Below are 15,879 nucleotides of genomic sequence, written 5' to 3' on the forward strand. Positions count from 1 at the left end.
GAAGAAGTAAAGCCAATCCTTGGCCACCCTTAATATTCCAAATATTCACATGCTGAGGGTTTATGTTACTATCCTAAATGCAAATGCATACGAATTTGACTTAAAAAGGAATCTAAGTGTGTTTTTAGACTCTGAATGTGAATGAATAAACCAGTACTTGTGCAAGGGTCAGCTGTTTTTAGGTTGAGCCATTTACGGACCTAGAATTCTCTTTCCTCTGTTTTTTTATGTTCTATTTTGGTACCAAGGCAAACAGACACCATCATATAAATTGTAGTTGATTCAATATTCTTGCCTCCCTTTCCATCTGCAATAGAGCAAAAACGTGGCATTGTTGGGTGTTGATCTGTATTTCTGTAATAGTCCATTGTTGATGGATGGCAGATGTTAAGTCAGGTGTGGGTGGAGATGTTGTGCTATGCTACTAGTCATTGTGGATGGATTCAAAATGGTTAGTAGCCTAGACGAGGCGGAGAGCTGCTCACACATGTACATGTCTGCTTCTTGTGGCAAACCTCAGTTTTAGTGAGCAATTCCAATTACTGGAAGGTGAATAGAGTTTGCCACAAAACTAATCCTTTTTCAAAAAAAAAAAAAAATCTCATTCTATAATGCATTTGAGAATATTCCTCAAACTAGTCTTTAGCACATCACCCTTTTTTTTTTTTTTTTTGAAAAAGGGTTACTTTTATTGTAAACTTAGGTGAAAAATTAGATTATGACTTATAAGCAAGGTCATGGGCCTAGTGTACCTTCATGACCTATAATTATTCATTGATAAGAGCTAGCATGCACCTCATGAAACTATATTTGTTGATAAAAAGCTACAACATGCTCTTATTTGATATTTCAATCCATAGCGTCTGATTAAAAAAAAATTGTTATTTTAAGTTGTCAAAGGTATTTTCAAATACTACATTTAATGATATAAGTACCACCTTTAATTTGTTTAGATACTATATTTGATGTTAGAATGTCTAAAATTTAAATTACTTTTAGAGGTTTTATTTTTTCTTTTTTTCTTTTTTCAAAATTTTGTACCAAAACACACATTTTCTTGCTATGAAAGTAAAAAGGTTTTGCCCATTGTATACAAACTTATTTTAGAAAAGATGATAAATTTGAAAACAAATAGACTAAAATGTTCTCAAATAAAAAAGGCAACCAAATTAACAACGCTTTGACTCCATCTAGGAAGTGTATTTTTTAAAACAGTTCTAAAAAAATGGTTTTTGAAAATGATTTCTTTGGTGTTTTGTAAAATAAAAGTTTGTTTGGAAACTTAAAATGTTTTTAACCTTTTTTTATATATATTTTTCAAAAATAACTTTTATCTAAGGTGTTTTATATTCAATTATTCTCTATATTTATATAATTATTTTTTAAAACAATTGAAATTAAACAACTAAAGTATGTGTTCTAAAAAAACCTTGTTTTATATTTTTAATAACAAAAAACTATTTTCTATTGTTTGAATTGTTAAACATGTTTTCCCATTTTTTTTATTCTTAAAAACAGAAAAAAATGGTTTTGAAAACAACTTCCAAACACACACACTGTTTATCTTCCTCTTGAAATAGCTTGAATTCCCTAAAATTCTGAGAGTATATAAGTATATAGATGAAAAACTCATAAGAATAACCCTAAGATTAGGTTTAGAACCTAAATCAAAGAATGAGAAATGAGAAATCAATTTTATTCTTATTTATTACTTTATTTGAATTATTTTTTAGAATGGAAATAAGAATAAAAAATTCATTAGAATATATAGAAACCAAATCCCATTCTCATTGGTATTTTGATTCCTCTCTTTTACATAATATTGTGATTCACCTTCGTTCTCATCATATTTTCATTTTTATTCCCACATGCCAAACGCATCCCAACAATAACAAAGTATCATGCCTGTGTTAGGCATGATCATTTTCTATATATACATATAGAAAATATATTGAAATCACGGAAGGAGTTACAGCGATTGTGTTTGACAAAGATAAGGGCGACATTGTTAGTCCTGCTGGAAAATATACTGATGAAGCTTACTCCTTATTCAAGAAGCAATTCCGGCATCTATATGCAGACCTCATCCTCAGCTTTAGTGACAGAAAAAACAGTGAGCCCATCATCAGGCACCTGTCACCCGAAGAGGCCTTCCAAGCGGTAGAGATGGAGATCAGTTTTATGTATGATGTGCTCTACACCAAGGCAACTGTGGTTTATTCTCTCCTAGGCATTCTTCTCCACACTGCCAGCTTCTTCTCCACTATTTCTACCTTAGTGGCCTTCTGCTCCTTCGTCGATAAACATGAGTTCTCAAACATGGACGTCAACATTACTTACTTATTACTCTTAGGAGCTATTTTTCTAGAGATTTATGCCATCATTATGCTGATTTTGTCTGACTGGAGCATCGTCTGGTTTAGCAGTAAGAAGAACTCCCTCTATGTCTTCTTACTTATTAGTTAACATTTTAAATAAACGGAAATATTTGACCTTCGTTTCATCACTAAATAATAGACCTATAACTTTTGACATGTAAGTAAAATTAAATAATAGAAAATTTTTTTTTCCTTTTTTTAAAATATATTTTCACACTTAAATATTATGTCTATTTTATTTAATAAAATTAAAAATATTAATACATTTATATTTATTTTGATCATGAATTGATTTGATATTATTAAATATAAAACATGAAATATTATTAAAAAATTTAATTATTTATACATATTTTTTAATTTTTTGTAATTATTTTATTTTTAATAAAATATATTTATCTTTTAATGTCTTATTGATATTATGGTTTGACCATGGTTTAACTACCGATCCTACCAATAAACCATGCTTCAATAACATTTCTAGTTCCATGACTAGTCCGATTATAAAAATATTGGAAAGGTCATACATCTCTACCATTTATGGATATTGCACCCTTTAGATTTTTAAATATTGTAAAGTGCTAAAGTTCTTTTATTTTATTTTTGTACATTAGTAAATGTTAAATTTGCTTATTTTAATATGCCAAAAACATCCAATAGTTATATTAATGATTACATTTCCTCTTATTTTATGTAAATGAAATAAATTACTTGAAAGCTAACCAGAAAAAAAAAAAAAATCATTTAACAATTTGGAAATTAAATGTGAAATATTTTCATTTTGATATGCTAAAAACATTTGTTAAAATATTAATGATTATGTCTCTTTTTATTTTATGTAGTTAAAATAAAAAATATTTGAAAACTAATCATTTGATAAAATAAAATAAATAAATAAACTAATTTAGCATATTTCCAAATATTTCAAAACAACAACGTTTATTTTGACAATAAAAGTTTAGAATAATTAATTATATATTGGTTAAGAAATTGATAGTTAAGGGGTTTTTAATTACATTTGATTGCTAAGAAAGTGTTAAAAAAAATTAAATTAAGTTATATTAATAATTTTGTGGTTTTTATGTGGCACATCTTTAAATTTATGGATTTGTGATTCAATTATTATTGAAATTAATTCTTTAATTTCTGGAATTTTTTTAATTTAGGGGAAAATCATCACATCCTAGCTTTTATTTTGAAAAAAAAATTAAAATTATTAATTCTAGCGGATATTTAAATGAATGTGAATTATACTTCAGAATTTTAATTAGATAAATTTAATTAAAATTGATGATAGTTGATTTCTTTTTATTTTATTGTATTATTAGGAGCAAAGCTCCTCGCTGTTCGCCGTCTCTTTGAAATTCAAGGTCAATCCCATCACTGTTTCCAACTTTCAAAGCTCCTCACCATCTCAAATCAAGCTTTGAATATGCTCTCCATCGTCTCTTCCAAAAGCCATCATTCCCCATTTCATTATTTTAATGCTTTCATCGAATGTGTGTCAAATCCCTCTCTTATCTTCCTCTTTGGTCAATGATCAAACAGTACTGCACAACTTCTCTTCTTCACCATTCTTTTTCCACTACAATGGCCATTGAAGAACCTAAGTTAAACTCCACTTCAGATCACGTCCTGGATTGATGGAAGATTCGGTTTCGTTTGTTTATTTTAATGCTTTCATCATTGTGGAGCTACTGCTCTCACAGATCCCCTCTCCCCATCTCCGTTAATTCCGGCATCACCTCCACTGGTCGTGTTAATGTTGCTACCATCTCAGTCCACGTCCGTCTCTCTCTCGCCCCTCTATGTCTTCTTCCTTTTTATACTGCAACCATTGGCAGAGCCAGCATGTGGCAAGAGGGACAACTTCCCCTTCCCCCGCCCCCGGCTCTGAATCCTCCAGGCATGTGGCCAGAGGGGCAACTCTCCAAGGAAAAAAAAAATAATGTTATTCTGAGCTGTGTTTGAGCCCAGGCTCCGGTTTAAAGATAAGAAGGCCATCATCTCACTGCTACAGTACTCCCCCTTCATGAGCTTCACACCACTGCCACCATAATTCCTACAGGACAGTCATCGTCCTTCACACGACTGAAGCAAAGCATTGTGGTTCAAACAGGCGACCACCTCCATATCAATCTTAGTCTCGCGACATCCCCGGCAGCACCATCAACCAACCCACCACCATCACTCTCTGGTATATATATTTCCCTTCTTATTTGGCTTTCAAACCCTTTGCTTTTGTTCTTGTTCTTATTATTATTATTATTGTTTCCTAATTTTTATAGAATTTATGTAATAGTTTCTAACATAATCTTTTCAAAATGAAGATGATTTATCCATGCATGGATTTCCTACATTTTATGGGATATTTTTAATTAGATTCTCTTCATCAGTATTCTATTTTAGTCACTCTGCCACTGTCAACTCTCTTGCTGTACTACATCAGTTCACCACAATCTTCTTCTGTATTTCTTTGTGCTAATCTTCTGTTTAATCTTGTAAATATGTTCCTGTGAATAAAGAATTCTGGGTGATGCTCAAAAAACTGATAAAAGAAGAAAGAAAGAGAAATTGATTTGGAGTGATCAGTCTCTTGTCCACCAAGACCTAATCCAAACTCTAGGTTGGGTTATTCCAACAGGACAAAGAAAAAGTGTCAAAAGAAAAAGAAAAACTGATTTGGGGTGCTTTCCTTGTTCCCAGCAAATCTTCTTCCTCTTTTTTTTTGGTTGGTCACCATACCATCTCACCACTACACTCCACCTTCATGAACTTCACACAGTGAACCACCACCTCAGCAATCATAGTCTCATCATTTTATAACATTTACCATGGCATTATAATCAGGCTTACCATTCTGAGGCTTTTGAGCACTCTAATCCCCTTATGTAGCTTACAATCCCAAGGATTTGAGACATTATTTTCAAAGATCTAAAGATATTATGTTGCAAACCTAAGATACCGACATTTGTATATTAGCTTCCATGAACAAGGTAATGATCCTCCATTGCTTCATTATGATCAAGACAATAATACCACAATAGAATTTTTTTTTTTTAATATCATAATTATCCATCAATTAAAAAATATACAATTACAATATCATTTTTAAACATAAAATTATGCGATACTAATTTTTAAACAAATTATTATTGCTCTTTGATCTTTGAGTTGGTCAATGACACATGAGTTGAGTCTAAGGAGAAAAAGATCGGAGCAAGCCATGGAGAATCTGCTGTCTCTGTGCTAATCTTCTGTCTAGTCTTGTGATTTTTTTCATAGTTAAGAAATAATGGTTAGAAAGTAAAATGTGGCACAGGAGGATCTGAAAAACAAGAAAATTAACGAGTGAGGTGTGAAAAAGGAAAAGGAAAAGGAAAAAGAAAAAGAAAGCTTAAGCCATACTCAGTGAGTATAGTACTGTTCTGTCACTGATGATAGGGAACTTTTGACGTGAATGCACAAGTTCATTATTCATTGGATAGTGCTTAGGGTGCAATTTGGGGCGGGTCAGCTCGACTCAATCTAAACTTGATATAATGTTTATAATGTATATTTTTTTATATAGTAATATTTATTTTTTTAGATTTTTAAGAAAAAATATCAAATTAATATTATATAATATATATTTTTATTTTTTTAAATATAAATTTATTTTTACTTTTTGTTGTTACATATAAATTTTTTCTTATTTACTATTTAATTTCTCATATAAATATATAAAAATTTTATTAAAAAAATATTATAAATGAATTTTGAATTATATAACTCAAAAAAACATTATATTTTCCTCGGGTTTGAATAAACCTAATTTGAATTCAATTTAATGTTTCTTAATATTTATAATATATATTATCTTGTATAATAATATTCATTTTTTATATTTTTGTGAAAAAATGTTAAATTAATATTATATAATATACATCTTATATATATATATATATACAAATTTGTTTTTATATTTTTGTTGTTATATCTAAATTGTCTTATTTTATTATTTAAATTTTCATATAAATATATAGAAATTTTGTTAAAAAAAAAGAAGAAAATAAAACATTGTAGAAGGATTTTGAATTATATAACTCGATTAACCTAAAATAAAACTTGACTACTTTGAACTCAAGCGGGTTTAGAGAAATGAGGTTGGGTTAACTTTTGGCTTAATACTTTGGATATGAAGTCAATTTGGGTTAGATTTTGATCAATTGTTTTTTATTCCAGTTGAATTTGGGTTAGATATCAACCCATTAATATTGCAGCCATAACAGTGTTTCAGAAAATCAAAGGCGAAATTAGCATGTGTTCCTCGACTCGTGACCAAGTCCTACACTCTGGGCTTCTCCCTTACAATTATTAATGTGACTCTATAAGTACACCCTATAGATTCTTAGAAATGTTTATACCTTTTTTAACACTTGAATAATAAAAATTTTCAAATATTAAAAATATTATAATTGAAACTCAAAAAATAGATCAATTACTATAAAAAAAATAAGAAATAAAAATTGATATATCATGAATTATGACTTTACTATTTTTCTTTTATACACAACTATAATTTTTAAATTTTCTTATTATATAAATAGATTCTAAATTAAGTAACACATAATTAATAATTTAGATTATTTGATGAACCTTTTAATTTTTTAGAATAATTTGAAATTCCAAAAATTGATTTGATTAGTTATATATTAAATCCAAACATTCTAAAATATTGTGCTTATAATTGATGACTAAATGTGTGCGTGTAATGAAAATTTTTGGTTCATTTACATGTTAAAAAAGCTAAACTTTATTTTATATTCATTTTAAATACAATATTATTAACAATTTATCATTAAATATTATTATTATTCACTTTTAACAAAAAAAGAAATTAATGACTCTTTTACGAAAACGTTAATATCCATATTTTTTTAATACATATTAACGTAGTATTTTTTTTATAAAAAAAATTTAATTTATTATTTTATTATAATATTACTTTCTTGTTTTACTAAAATCTATTAATTTTTTTAATTTATTTGTAATTAAAAAACCAATTTTATTTTTAAGAAGACTTGAATTAAATTTAATTAATATTATATAAATTAAAATTTACAATGTTTTTATAAAATCAAAATAGAAAAGGGTTATTTGATTAAAAGATCATTTGAAGCCCAATTTTTCAAATCTAACCCTTTACCCATTTTTGGCCTTATTTTGACAAAAATGCCCTTATTATTTTCTTATTAAAATAACCTTTTTTCAATATATATATATATATATATATATATATATATATATATATATATATATATATATATATATATATATATATATATATATATATATATATATATACTTGAAATAATAAAAGACATTTATATCAAAAATATTATTTTATCCATTTTAATTAATTAATTCAATAAAAAAAATCATTTTTTAAAATAATTTATGGAAACAAGTTTTTGTTTTTTAAGAACTTGTCAAACACCCTTATTTCTTTTAATAAAATTTTTAAAAATTATTTTTTTATTCTTTAATTTAAAAATAGTTTATAAAAAAAAGTAGAAAAAAATGGTGAAACAACCTACCTTTCTAATTTTAAGTGAAAAGTGAAGCGTGTTTAATAAAATTGAAGATTAAAAATTAAGTGTTAAACTTTAATGTTGAGTTACAAATGTTGGAAAGTTACAAGTGGCAAATGAATAAAAGTGAAAAATGATTGGTATGAATTTAAGAGTTCTATTTTGCAAATTTATTATTTTATTCTTCATTTTTGGCTCTAATATTTTTTAATGTTTAGTTGTTTTCAGTTTGATCTTTTTACAGAGAACAGGCGCGAGAGCAATGCAGATATTCCCAGAAAGTGTGCGGAAACTTTGGAATGAATGGGAGCTACGCTTCATGGTTCTACTCAGCCTTTTCCTACAAATCGTCCTAATCATCTTTAGCAACCAACGAAAGTACAGAGTCACACCTTGGATCAGAATCCTGATTTGGTCGGCCTACTTGTCCGCAGACTGGGTGGCGACAGTATCCCTCGGTACCCTCTCAAACAGCCAAGGAGATTCGGAAGGGAAACTTCTGGATCCAAACTACACCCTCATGGCATTTTGGGCGCCATTCCTTCTCTTGCACCTTGGTGGTCCGGACACTATCACGGCTTACTCCTTAGAAGATAATGAGTTGTGGTTAAGGCACTTGCTAGGACTAGTTGTCCAAGTTGGAGTGGCTTTCTACGTGTTTCTGAGGTCATGGGCAGGAACTCCACTCACATTTCTATCCATTCCAATGTTTGTGGCTGGAATTATCAAGTATGGAGAGAGGACCTGCGTTCTGAGGTCTGCAAGCAAGAATCACTTTAAAGATTCTTCGCTTCCTTCTCCTGGACCTGATTATCTTGATTTGGTGAGGAGATATGGTTTACAGAAAGGGAAAATGGAAGCCGTTACAATCAGGAATAAAAATATTGGTGAAAAGCCACTTCAATCTACCGTTGGTGATGAAATTACTATTCTAGGTGGAAAATATATCGATAAAGCTTACGTATTATTCGAGAACCAATTCAGGCATCTATATGCAGACCTCATCCTCAGCTTGGATGACCAAAACACCAGTGAGCGCTTCATCAAGGAATTGTCATTCGAAGATGCCTTCAAAGTGGTAGAGATGGAGCTTAGTTTTATGTATGATGTGCTTTACACCAAGGCAATAGTGGTTTATTCTCTACTAGGCATTCTTCTCCGCATTGCCAGCTTCTTGTCCACTATTTCTACCTTAGCGGCCTTCTGCTTCTTCATCGATAGGCATGAGTTCTCAAACATTGACATCAACATTACTTACTTATTACTCTTTGGAGCTATTTTTCTTGAGGTTTATGCTCTCATTAAGCTGATTTGTCGGACTGGAGCATCGTCTGGTTGAGCGGCAAGAAGAACCCCCTGGCTGATTCCATTTACCGAGCCATTACCTTTTTTAGATCAGTTCTAACTAGTGACAAGAGATGGTCTAGACGCATGGCACAGAACAATTTAATTGATTCTTGCCTCAGAGACAAAACCAAGTTCAATCCGGTTCCCAGGTTCTTTGACATGAACAAATTCTTAGAGAAGTACTGGTACATGACTTGGGAGAAGGTGGATGACATGAAGGAACCCATCTTCTGTTGGCTCCTAGAGGTGACAAATGATGCCGGGGATCACACGCGGCTATTCAATCACAGAGGTGATTATGTGACTGGAAAAAGAGGGTTTTTTGAAACGCTTCGTTGGAGTATAATTGATGTGGAATTTGATCACAGCATCCTCCTCTGGCATATCGCTACAGATCTCTGTTATCCTCGTGATGTCGACAAATCCCCAGATACCAATCTCAAGTCATGGTGCAAACTAAGCAAATGCTTGTCTGAGTACATGTTGTATCTGTTAGTTATGTGTCCATTTATGCTGCCAAAAGGGATAGGGGAGTTTAGGTTCCGCGACACTTGTTTAGAGGCTAAAAGATACTTCCAGCGAAAGAGGGTGTCCATATCTAACAGAAATGAAGCTTTCAGTTTGCTGCTTGAAGTTGACACGGAAGTTCATCCCGAAGAAGTGAAAGGAGATAAAAGCAAGTCGGTGTTATTCGAGGCATGTAGCCTTGCCAAAACGTTGAAATCACTGGAAATGGAGATGGGAGAGAAATGGAAGATGGTGAGTGAGGTGTGGGTGGAGATGTTGTGCTATGCTGCCAGTCATTGTGGATGGATTCAACACGGTCAACAGCTCCGACGAGGCGGGGAGCTACTCACTCATGTCTGCCTTCTTATGTCCCACTTCGGTTTAAGCGAGCAATTCCAAAAGAATCCACCTTCTTATGTCCCACCTCCAAATGAGTCCCCTCCTTATGGAGTGCATAGGAACTTCAAGAACTTGCCTTATGGAGTGCATAGGAACTTCAAGGCTCGCTGACTCTGATGCAACGACTTGATCACGAGGAAGCTTGTAATTTGAACATCTCATTTCTTTCGTGACTGCTCGATGTGGGATGGGATTCAAGAGGGGTAAAGAAATGCTAAAATAAGAATATAGAAAGGAGGCCCAATTCTATGGCCCACACTTCCTTGGCCTTATGTTCCCTCTAGCACGGTAAGCCCGATCACTGAATTGGAAATTTAGGCTTTATTTATTTATTTTTAAATAAAGAGTTTCTAAAAACAGATTAGGTCCGTAAAATGCGCTGAGGATGGAACCTTCGTCTCGCCTAGAAGGAAAGAGGGGGTTGGGCACAAAAAAAATAATTTAACATATTTCTAAATGCTTCAAAATAACAAGATTTAATGTAATAACAAAGTTTATAATAATTATGTTTGAGTACTAACAAAGTGTTGAAAATTTTATAGATTAAGTTTTATTAATTACTTAGTGGTTTTTATGTGATACATTTTTCAATTTATGAATTTGTAATTGAATCCAATCTTTGATTGTCCTGATTAATTCTTTAATTTTTAGATTTTGAATTATACTCTAGAGTTTTAATTAGAGAAATTTCACTAAAATTGATTATAGCTGATTTCTTTTTATTTTATTGTATTATAAGGAGCTAAATTGGAAATTTTGTAATAAATTCACTTATAATACAATTTTTTTATTATAATTTTATTGAGAATTGGATGAGGTACGACATTATGTAGTTAAATCTCGGTTTTGATTTTGGAATTTTGTAAATATATTTTAAATTCGTTTACTTATCAAACTGAGTGATTTTTATAATATTTAATTTATTTTATTTAGTAAGAATTCATTAAATAAATTCTAAATTTACTTGAAAATAAGAGAACAAAATGAGGACAAAAAAACAACTTATCTTAGTCATATTCAATCTTTTTTAATGACACTTTTATTAATATATGATAAATTATTTCTCATCTAAATTGCATACAAAATTTTAAGATTGAATTTTATTTTATTTTATTTTATTTTAATTTTTTAAATGAGAAAGTGGGTGTAAATGTTATTGTAGTTACCGGATGGCTGCAACTGCCTAAGAAATGAAATGCAAGCAAAATAGAGGAAGGAGTAAGTTAATACCATTCACCATCTCCAATCAAGCTTGGCAGATCTCCATCACGATGACATATAGAAATGAGTAAGTTAATACCCCAAAGAAGAAACTAAGAAACCCATGTTTCTACTCTCTTATAGCCTTTAAAAAAACCTTCATACCAACATCACATCTTCCAAATTCACACCACCCCCACCAACTTCAATATGCTCTCCATCGTCTCTTCCAAAAAACCATCACCCCCCATTTCGTTATTTTAATGGTGTTTCACACCCTCTCTTATTTTCCTCTTTCGTCAATGATCAAACAGTTCTACACTATTACTCTTACTCTTGTAAGTTTCCATAGTTGAATAATTTGATAAGCACTGTTGTCAATTATTGACAGAAAATTGATTAATGGCGACGAAAAAGAGATTGAAAGGAAAATGAAAAAGAGATTGTGTTTTTTTTTCCCCTATTTTTATAGAATTTAAGCTATAGTTTCTAATATAATCCTTTCAAAAGATCTTTTGTTCATGGATTTCCTACACTACTTTATGAGAAATTTTGATTTTGATTTTTATTTTGGTAATGTCAAGCTTCTCATGAAATTTTGTTTAATAAGTGGCCTGCCAAAAAAGAAGATAAAAGCTTTTCAGCAAAAAAGGGAGGTCATATCTAATAGAGATGAAACTTGCACAATATTGCTTAAAGTTGATACACAACCGCTACCTAGAGATGTGAAAGGAGATAAAAGCAAGTCGGTGTTTTTTGAGGCATGTAGGTTTGCCAAAATATTAGAATCACCGGAAATGACAGGGATAGAAGAGAAATGGGTGATGATAAGTTATGTGTGGATGAAGATGTTATTCTATGGGACTACTCATTGTGAATGGGTTCAACACGACCATTAACTTAGGCAAGGTGGAGAGTTGCTCACTCATGTCTGCCTTTTTATTGCACATCTTGGTTTAAGTGAGCAATTCCAAATATTAGATGGTGAAGTAAAACCAATCCTTGGCCATCCTTATTATTTCAAATACTCATGTTTTTGTATTTGACTCAACGAATTATATTGCATACATCTCTCTCTACAAAGTTGTATGATATGTATAATATACTTCTTGTTTATTCTCTTTACCTCTTTATTCCACATTAAATATACCTTTTATGTTTAATTAATTTTAATTATATATGTTTTTATTTTTTTATGATAAAACCAAACATTAAAGATTAATTTCACTCATCTCTCCTTGAATTTGATCAAATACACTTGACTTCTATTGGTTTGAAATTTTACCAAACACCTTTCATATTTTGGATGAAATGAGAGGTGAATGAAAATAGTAAATATAAAATATATAAAAGATATTTGATGAAATTTCAAATCAATAAAAGTTATATATATTTAGTCAAAACTTTAAGAGAGATAAATGAAATTATCCTAATATGAAAAAATAAATTTTCTTAATACATTCCTGAACCAAGCATAATGAAATACAATATAAAAAATACCTAAACTTTTCAAGAGAATACTTGAACTTTTCATCTGATTAGATACTATATCTTAGAGTCTTGGGTGCACACTGGTTTTACATTGTCCAAAACCAGCAATGTCCACTTAGTCTATAGTTTTATCACGTTTAATTAATGTTTATTCGAGCTATGGTCATTCTATTATATAGTGGAGTTAATACCTCAATTTAATTTTTAGATTGTAGCTAGGTAGTTAAAATACAATTATTGACATTGATTTTCAAAAATTCAATAATTAAAGATTTTAAAGGCATGGTATTTCAGAAAAATAAATAAATAAAGCATTTCTACAGTCTTCGTAAATGAAACATGTACAACTATTCCTCATTCCAAAATGTGTACATAATACTTACTTCTCATTCAAGACCTATTTTATTGTCGGATTTAAGATTTTCATCATGATAGTTGAATACATCGATTAATATCAATAAAAGAAGATAACTTTTTTTATGATATTTTATATTACTTTAATCTAGGATTTACCATCCTAATGCTTAGACACACTTATCTCAAAGATTGCCTTCACCGCATTCATTCCAATGCTTTAAAATGTGTTTGACAATGTTTCTATTTAAATTTTTTTAGTGAGAGTGTTTTATTTGAAAGTGTTTTTAGAAGAATCACTATTAAATATTTCTTCATAAAATATTAGTAGTGATTTTTTAATATGTACTATAAGTGATTTTCAAGTTGTTAAAAATGTTTCCTAAATTTTGACAAATACCTAATTATTATTTTTTTAAATATTTTTTATATTACAAACGCTTCTTAAAATCATTACCAACATCAAGGTTCGTAACACACTTTCCCAAGTCAATTGGCTATAAGCAATAACAGCCACAAAGGCTTATAATATACCTCTTCTAAGGTTTTATAGTGCACCTATCTCACAGTTTAACCATTCCAGGCCAAGCAACCATCCTAATGCTTTATAATACTAATATCTCGAGGCTTATTGTTATGAGGAGGACATGATTACATTCCAAAGCTTACTTAAAAAGGCTTGGAACACACCCATCTTGAGACTTTACCACACACCCATCGCAGAAATGAAAACCTGAGACAACTTACAATGAGGTTGTTGAGTTAACCATCTTTGAGAATTACATCACATCCATCCTAATGTTGAAAACTTGGAGTTTACTACCTACCTAGCGCTTTATAGTACTTCCATCCTAGGGTTGAAAACCAGGTACAACACACCTATCTTGAAGCTTTTGGGGCTTAGTGTTTATGCTATCATATTAATCAAATGAGCGTTATTATCACAAATTTAAAATTTGGGAACATGAGGTTTTGGTGACATGAATCCATAACTTGAGACCACTTGCTAAGCTCAAGGGTTTAGTCATCTCATTTTAAAGCAAATTGATTATTAATGTAGGGAGGTAAAACCTTTTTATGCCTTCAACTTTGCATTATTTCAAATTTTGAGACTTAACATCCTGAGGCTCTACTGCACATCAATCCCCTTACATACCTTATAATCCCCAAGGACTTGGGATAATCATTTTCAAAGAACAATATTATATTGCAAACCTAAGATACTGACATTTATATATGGACATCATTGTTGGCTTCCATGAACAAGGTAATCTCTTATAGCTCAAAAGAGATTGAGCACTTTTAGTTATGACCAAGACAATAATAGTTTATTTTCTAATAGTAGCAAAAAAAAATTAAATTAAATATCATAATTATCAATAACTTAAAAAGGAAAATTGAAAATATCATCCTTAAACATAAAGTTATGTAATAATAATTGTTTTTACTTCTCTTTTAAAACCCTAAATATCCCAAAGTGGGTTTGGAAAATCAATTAAGCCTAAACAATTTTTGAAACCTACAACCCTAAATATCCATTAATTTCGACAGCACCATCACTGTTGACTGGCCTCCATTGTTACACCAGTTTGCCTAAATCTAATCTTCTTCTAATTACTTGTGCTCTTATATATTTCCATAGTTGAATAAATGAGAAGCAATATTTGAAATATTGGTAAATATATATATATATATATTGGTATTTGGATTTTATGGATATATCGAAAATATCGAACAAATATTGATGGATATTTTGACAAAAATATGGATCAAATAGAAATAATTCAAAATTCATGAAAATACTTACAAAACTTAAAAAAAAATAAAATTGATAAAATAAGTAAGAATACACATATTAAAATTATTTTATAAGTGTAATTTACATAAGTATAATTAAAGATAATATTTATCAAATTTTTATAAAAGAAATTAGCTTAAATTCCTTTAAATATATTTATATTTATTTATTTTAAAAATTAAAAAATACTTTGATTAAAACATGTTTTATTATATTTTAGATAAAAAATTAAATTGATTTATATAAAATATTTTATTTGAAATTTAATTTCTAAAATTTTATTACAAATATGTGGTAATTACTTTTTATATTAACATTCATTTATTTAAATAATTAAAAATTATATTAATAATTTATCTTGTCAAATTAATTTTAATTTATAAAATATTATAACTTCATTATTATTACTATTATTATTTTTATATTTTAGCAAATTTTGAATAAATCTATATCTTTATTATTTAAAAAAAAAAAAAGATAAAGTGAAAAGAAAATAAAATTTTGATTTAAAGTTAATAAATTATTGTTAGATACTACTTCAAATTCATTTCACTTCTTTTAAGGCTTCTATATAAAGGCTATGTTTGGTTCTTAGAAAGAAAAAAAAATAAAAAAATAAAAAAAATATTAAGAAAAATGGTTTTCTTATATTTGATTGTACTATAAATATATATATTTCTTCAATCCTAAGTATATCTTTACACTCAAATATTATAAATGTTTTTGTAGACCCTCCATTTTGTTCCTTTAACACATGTCTTTAAGTTCACTTCTAGTGTTCTACAGTGTTTCTTTGATGGCTCATTACACTTGTGTAGTTTACCTTTTCTGA

At 29.6% G+C, this 15,879-nt stretch overlaps 2 protein-coding genes across 2 annotated transcripts; both read left to right on the top strand.

Annotated features, from left to right (window-relative positions):
* The first annotated feature begins 8,213 nt into the window (after positions 1 to 8,213).
* Positions 8,214 to 9,290, top strand: LOC117910058. Its single transcript, XM_034824115.1, has one exon. The coding sequence runs from the start codon at positions 8,214 to 8,216 to the stop codon at positions 9,288 to 9,290; it is 1,077 nt and encodes a 358-aa protein (XP_034680006.1).
* Positions 9,291 to 9,382: 92 nt separating this feature from the next.
* Positions 9,383 to 10,315, top strand: LOC117910059. Its single transcript, XM_034824116.1, has one exon. The coding sequence runs from the start codon at positions 9,383 to 9,385 to the stop codon at positions 10,313 to 10,315; it is 933 nt and encodes a 310-aa protein (XP_034680007.1).
* Positions 10,316 to 15,879: the final 5,564 nt, after the last annotated feature.

Source organism: Vitis riparia, unplaced genomic scaffold (assembly GCF_004353265.1).
Source record: "Vitis riparia cultivar Riparia Gloire de Montpellier isolate 1030 unplaced genomic scaffold, EGFV_Vit.rip_1.0 scaffold567_pilon_pilon, whole genome shotgun sequence".
Classification (NCBI taxonomy): Eukaryota; Viridiplantae; Streptophyta; class Magnoliopsida; order Vitales; family Vitaceae; genus Vitis; species Vitis riparia.